Here is a 7,983-nt window from a genome sequence, read left to right on the forward strand (position 1 = left end):
GATAATCACTAGCAGTACTGGCTATACTACGACAGAAAAAATACATTATTTTTCAATTCAATCGCCATTCATAAATTAAGCTTAATTTAACTACCAGAAAAATTTGTTTCAAGTAAAATAACGGATATAAAAAGTAAAACAAACAATGTCACAAAAAAATAACAAAAACTGAAAAAATATTTACACAAATGTATGATGAATATGAGGGTCACTTCTTCGTTTAATCATATAATAAATTCTATTGTATACCTATATATATCTGTTTTAATCATAATTTATTTTTGCGGCCTATTATATACTTCAACAGCAACAAAAAACTGATCGATACTGTTTTGTTATAAGTATAAAAATGAACAAATTTTTAATGAACACACTCTTAACTTTTATTAATTTTATATTAATTGCAGTTAATTCATATAAACGATAAAATATATTTTTACTACTTTGTTTTTTTTTAATTTTAGAAAATATTTTGCGATAAAATTCTCAAAATCTTGTGATCAAAAATTGGATCACAATTCACCGGTTGAAGACCACTATTTTATGTATGATAAAACTATATAGATATTAATTATCAATATCTTATCCTATTGTGAATTGTCATCAATATCTTAGCAGTATAAATAAAAAAGTGCTATAATATCTTATATTATATTAATTGATTTTTACTAATATTTAATTTATTTTCATTTAAATGTAAAATGTAGTTTAATAAATTTTTTAATGTTCAGCATACATTTGTATTAATAGATGTATTAGATTCTATTTTACTAATAATTTTAATAGTATTCAAGAGCTTTTTGTTTTCTTGATGTTAAAAAAATTGTTATTTAGAATTAATTTAAATATTTTTTTAAAACAAAAAGATATATAGGTACATTTTAAATAATAAGTGTCAAGGCGTAGTCGTAAATATCTGTCTCTGCTATTGTTATTTGTGCATTGTTATAGTTATTTTTTTAACAGAAAAACTGAAGGTTTTGTTTGACAAATCGATATTCAAATACAACGCATACATAACACGTATTTTTCTTTTGATAAAAAACTACATTCCTTAAAATTCTAACAGTTCAAGTTTTGAGTTTACTTCAATACTATTGATCAAACCTATATATTTAACACGTTTAGCAGGTATAATATTATATAAATCTATATAACTATATAATTTTTTAATATATATAAAGGTTTATTAGGTATATATGTTTACTAATAATAATTCAAACACTACCTATGGCTTGTTCAATTTAAATATTCAAAAATAAAAATTTTAAGCTACCATATCTCTTTAATATTATATTTATATAGCCCTCCCGATAGGAACGTAATATATTATATCACAAAAGTATACCGCTTATTGCTTACATCGTATGTTATTATAATAGTTATTTTCATAATAAATTAATAACCTACAGTGACTAAACCACAAAAGTAAATATAGATATTTATCTAATAATTCTAATTTATACTCATAAACTATTATTCAACAGTATTATTTTATTTTAAAGTAATACAAAATATGTATTATATTTTTATTTTTCTTATGTTATTGTTATGAAATTAATAAAATAATATATATTAATTTTCAGTTTTTAACACATCAAACTATATTTATTTTGTGCAATTATATAACTATGAGTTAACTATTTATGTGCATTTGTATATATTTTAATTTTAATTTAATTTTTGTTATCAAACCATATATATTAAATTAAAATGTTTATGTAATATATGTACTCAGTTAATAAAGTTAAGTAAAAAAAAAACTAAAATACATTATTCATTTTTTTTTTTTACTTACAACCAAACACGCAATATTTTTATTTGAATAGTTTCATATTTATAATAATATTAATGTATGAAAACTGTGTTTTTTATGTTAACTATATAGTCATAAATCTATTAAAATATAAAAATATTATAGTCTATAGGCATAAAACACAAGAAATAATCGTAATTCATCATTATAATATTTTCGATAATAACCTTTAATATATTTATTTTGGAAATATTCAAAAGATTAAATTTATGAATATATTATAAACGATAAAATATCTATTTAATAAAAAAATTTTATACTATATAATTATATAACATATCAAAATAAAATTAATAATTTAATGATAGAACCTATTATATTATGAAATCATAAAAGAAAATGTAAAGAATGTTTTTGCAACAGACAATTAATAATAAAATTATAGGCTAAAGACGATTTTTAAACCTCTCTTAATATTAATAATAACATATTGGTATAAGTATATATATATATATATATCAGTTAAAAGGAATAAAAAGTAATTATTTACATAGAAAATAAATTCATAATCTACATATTGAACATTTTTTTTCTCGTTTGTTGATTTAGGATATTAAGATTTAAGATAAATATATTGTATACGTAAACATAATAAATTTATAAGTTATTAAATGCAAAAGCATGAATAATTAATTCAGCGAAATTAAACGTAAATGTGTTTATAAATCATAATATATAGTTTGCAAACACGCAAATAAAATTTATAGGATATATTTTTAAAGGTTGTAAAAATAAAAGTATTCACAAGCAAATTTTCAACTGAAACGTCAAACCTTAACGTTATCATAGTATCTAATTACTTAATTTTAGTTAAAACCACTTTTGATTTAAATAGTTTTATGCCTTCTCTTAGTTTTAATCATTATACTGAAAACGTAATATTTTTTTTTTTTTTATAAATTAATGAACATTTATTTTTTAATAGATATTTTAACAAACTAAAAATATAATCTAGATCTAAATGACTATATATACACATTTTACAGTCAAAAACATTATCTAGTTTTATAGATATTACTTTTGCAAAATAAAGATATAATCTACGTATAACTCAAAATTACTTGAAATTAGAGTGCAATTTTTCATATATATTTTGTAAATAAAGCACAATATGTAATCCCGAATGATGAAAAACTTAACTTTTTGATTCAAAATTTTAATTAAAGATGTTATACATATATTATATAAACTAATATATTTTTTCCTTTAGTAACAATGCAACTCTCATTCAAATACTTTCTAAAACTTACTCTTTATCATAATAATACATAAACATGAGTATTGGTCTACATTTTCACTATACTTCTTAACTACATGTTTCCGAAAATTAAAAATAAATTTATAATTAATAGGACCGTTCTTACGAGTCCGTACACCATCAAGCCCGGCAAAATCTTAAGTTTTAAGTTCTTAAAGTACAGTTGTCAGCTACTAAATTTAGATTATTATATTTTTTGAAATATATGCACACTGACACATCGTATAGTGATAGAAAAGTTCACAGTTAAATCTTTTTTAAAGTTGACAAATAATAATACATAATATAAGTATTTTATATTATACCTATATACATTAGCTATATATTGTAATAAATACTCGCGAAATATGCACAATGTCTAAATTTATATATAATAAGTAAGAAGATACACCAATATTTTCTCATATAGCCCGGTCATTTTTTACGATTGAAATCTTGACCCTTAGTAAAATTATACATTATAAACTCATTGAAAAATATATTTAATTATTAAATATAATGAATAAATATTTTTTTTTATTTATTTTAACATAGATTATTCCATTCCTTCATGGAACTTTATGTTTTCCAACTTTGACTTAAAAATAAAAATGTTATCAACATAAATCTGAAATAAGCCTGTATATTTTATATTCGTAAAATAAATAAACAAATTTTGCTGGTCCTTGAAGTTTTTAGCCAAATTTCCGATCTTATACAAATTCAATAGGTAATTGTGTAATAGATTTCATGAATTCGACATAAATAATGTAATTTAATCCTAATTTTTCATTTATAATATTGAGTTTATACGAATTCTGATTATTAATTATACTTAAGCCTTAAGGTCCATATTCGTAATTATTCAGATTTTTATACTATTTATAAAATGTCTTGTCGTGATACAAATACATTTTTTTAATGAAAACCGACCTAAGATTAATATGTCCATACTCTCTTATAACAATACCTATATAAGGTTTGAAAGATAGTTATAGATTTAAAAATTACAGTTATTAATATCAAGTTATTAATATTTTATAATTTGTATATATGCGTATAATAAATATTTAACTACTAATCCTAAACTACATTAAATATTTTATTTTATTTTATGTTATTTTAAAACTATTTTTAAGAAATACTTTTCTTATTCCGTATAACATTTTAATAACTTAGAGATTACTCTTTCAAGTTTTGATTTGAAAAAATGTTCAAAATATGTTCTGAGAAATTTACAATAAAAATGTATTAACTCTCAATGCACTCATTTAAAAATGAAATTTATAGCACTACAAGACATTCCTTAAATGGTATAAAAAAAAATAATGTAGTATTACTTGAAAATATTGTAAATAAGTATAGATATACCCACATAAAATTTCTAAAAATTTAAATAAATTCATTAAATGAAAAAATAATCGGTAAATCACCTGCTATGGGTACTTTATAAATATTTAAGTGCAATATTTTTAATTATTCGATGTACCTACATAAAATCTATATGTATATACTACACACGTCTGTATATATGATTGATAGCATAAACAGTACTTACTGCATGAAAATTATTGAGATTATTGACACTGCAGCTCTGAAAAGGGTTGCAGAAAAAGAATAAGCACAGGTAGGTAGGTACATAAAGATTATAGCTTATATATATGTATATATACTATATACATATAATATAACATATTATACACAAATATATACTTAGATAAGTCTTTCAAGTATTTGCCTTGGGTCTCGCCAATCCTATATTTACATTAAGATTTGAGATAGAAAACGATGAAAAACGAAACCATCTATAATATTTATACATAACGATAATAATAATATAGAAGTTCAATGTAGGAAACATTACCTACGCCTGTATAACATATATATAACGTAAATAACATTTACCTATATACGCACGCATATATTATGCACCTATGTAGGCTATATGATTACAGCAAATTTCCAGACATTTAATAACACGATACACTCACTCACAAACTCACAAACAACAAATGACGTATGCAAGTAAGAGTAAAAAAAATTCAAAAATTTACCTTCATGTTCTTGATGTACGTAGTCGGAAAACCACATAACTCGAAACGGTTTTCTTGAATCATATCTGCGGTTAGGCTGTACGTGTACTCGACGCAAGCAGACGGTATAATAATACGTTCGAAGTATATATATATATACAATATACACCTATGTGTAACACTTGAGGATAAATTCCAAGAAAAACCGCACCGTCGGATGACCGCTGCAGCTGAAAGTGCGCCGCGTCTCTCCGACCCTGCGTTCAAAATCGTTCTCGAAACATTTTTGGAAAGTCACGCCGAAAAATAAGAATTTAGGTGAAGCGGAAAAAACCCACACGCGCCGATAATTTTCGTGAAAAAATTGCGGGGTCGTCTTTATTGTATATCGGGTAAATATTTGTCCCGCGACTGCTGTCACTGCACTATTCCAGTAAGGCGAACACTATTAAAATTTTTTTTATACATACAAAATTCGTATTTTGTAACAATATTATATTACAAATTATATACGTTTACATATATACACGAAGGAGCGCGCACTGCCGCCACCAGTGTGTATGTGGGCCGTTCGCCGCGGAGCGATCCTAACTAACGGGCGGCAGAGATGACCGGCCGGCCGTGTGGCAGACGGCGGGCCATGGATTCTGCGCGGGTATGTGTCCGGTGGGTGGGTCGGAGCGGACGAGAGGCGCCGCCGATTGGTTGGCAGGGCGTGGTCTCGATATACGTCGTCACCACGCCTCGTGTGTTGGTAAAAGATCCGGATCCAATAAAATATATATATATATACAGAGATATACATATAAGTATTATTATAGGTACCTAGCTACTATTACTATTATTATACTCGTACATGGATAAGGTAGGTACTGTACGAATATTTTTTCCTTTCCGTTTCCTCGTATTCTTCCGACCGGACGCAGACGAAAATATTATTATTATTATTATACGTAGGTATTATACATATATATTATTACAACTTGGCCAACAACCGTCTTTTTTTTCGGTCGCTTCGCCGTTTTCATTGTGTCTCCTGCACATCCGACCGTGAACGCCGCGCGTATTATAATATGAAAGTATAAATACAGTAAGGACATAAGGTGTTAAACGACGAGTCATAGATATATAGGTATAGATACTCGAGTAACGCATGATGGATATTATTTTTTGTACAGTAGGTGTATACTATGTAATACCGGGTTGGTATGCGTATGTGTATATGTCACGTATCTATTGTATTTTATTGAACCTGATGTTGGGGAGGAGGAATAAAAAACAAAACGACAGCAAACAAAAAATAAAAAAGCCCCAACGCGCATATGCAGCAGGGACGACCATATATATAAGTGTACGCGGGACAAGATGACGTGTAATGTATTTTATACACATGATGTACCACCCTTCCCCTCGTTGGACGTATATAAGTGATAATAATAGTAATAGTATATTATTGTATTATGTACCTATGTGTGTTTTACGAAGGCAGAGAACAAACAAATACACCAAGAATATATTTTATATAAATATAAGTAACAGCAGCCGTATACATACGTATATGAAGAAACGCGTTACGACCGTTACGGTTTTTGAGTTTATTTGATCATATAAAAAAATATAGAAGTGTACACCAATACATATATATATAGCAATATAGGTACATGCCCATATACAAATATATAATATATAAATACGATGGTATTATAAACAACTCCTGCGGCCAGAGGCGTGTTTAACGAGAGGCAAAAGGAGCATTTTTCCCGGTAGAAAAATTTGAAAATATTTCATAAGCGACATTCTTATACTAATTCTTCATACTTTTTTTAGTTTTTTTGCAATAAACTAAGTTTTTCATCGGTAATTAAAAACGTTATAAATTTAACGTTAAAAGATTTAGGTATATATGAAATATATTTTTAAATATAATAAAACTTATTTACTTATACCTATACGGCTATATGGCTAATAGTCATTGGCTATACATAAATCTTATTCGAAAAATTACAATATTATAATACGCATTAATGCGCAAACGCAGTCTATGAATAAAGACTCGATGAACAAGGATATTGCTGTAAAATACGCTGTCAAAGCTTACGCTTAGGCACGAGTACGGCAATGATGGCACATCGGAAACAGATGGCGTCGTTGGCGAAGGCGATTTTACAACTAAACTCGTAGAAGTACCCGCAACACTTTGTAAAAGACAAGACGTGACAAAACACGATAACACAGTAGAAGCTGGACGTGGAAGCGTCGGTTTAAAACCGTTATATAAAATATCTTGAACGTAATAACATAATGAATTAATAGATAAATATATTGTACAGCAAAGAACAATGTTTTAGTATTAACTATTCTAATTGGTAATGAACATAGAACTAAAATACTTTGTTTAAAAATACTTATTTTTTTATATTAAGTTACCATATTAGTGATATTTTAATTAGTTAAGAGATTATTTATTTTAAACCAAAAAATTTTATATTACCTAATTGCTATATAAAATTATAATGAATAATAATAATCTAACAATCTTTATGGTTTGTAAACATTTTTTACAATTTTTATTACTTTGAAAAAAATTTAATTTCTAGTGCAGCGCCCCCATTTAAGAGACTTACAATTTGCCACTCAAAGCGATTACCTCCTTCCCCCCCCCCCCCTAAATACGCCACTGCTTTCGGTGAACATAGAAATTTGCAATTAAACCCTTAAATATAGTATTTAAATTATTAAATAGTGATGTTAAAAGCTAATAAACAAAAAGTATACATACACACACACATATATAATATATATAATAATAATATAATTGTTTTGTTATTTATACAGTATTCATTTAAAACAACATAATATATCTACTTAAATCGTTAAATGTCATATTTTCGAGCCAT

At 26.0% G+C, this 7,983-nt stretch overlaps 1 protein-coding gene across 1 annotated transcript in view; it reads right to left on the minus strand.

The window, feature by feature from the left end:
• LOC112598838 (LIM/homeobox protein Awh) overlaps window positions 1–5,657 on the minus strand; it is a 52,885-nt gene extending 47,228 nt beyond the window's left edge. Inside the window, exon 1 of the mRNA XM_025345471.1 lies at window positions 5,108–5,657. Within this exon, the coding sequence (XP_025201256.1) occupies window positions 5,108–5,170 (63 nt within the window). The 5' untranslated portion in view covers window positions 5,171–5,657. The remainder of the gene's footprint in view (window positions 1–5,107) is intronic.
• Window positions 5,658–7,983: the final 2,326 nt, after the last annotated feature.

This window comes from Melanaphis sacchari, unplaced genomic scaffold, assembly GCF_002803265.2.
Source record: "Melanaphis sacchari strain LSU unplaced genomic scaffold, SCAv2.0 Contig4_pilon_pilon, whole genome shotgun sequence".
NCBI classification, from domain to species: Eukaryota; Metazoa; Arthropoda; class Insecta; order Hemiptera; family Aphididae; genus Melanaphis; species Melanaphis sacchari.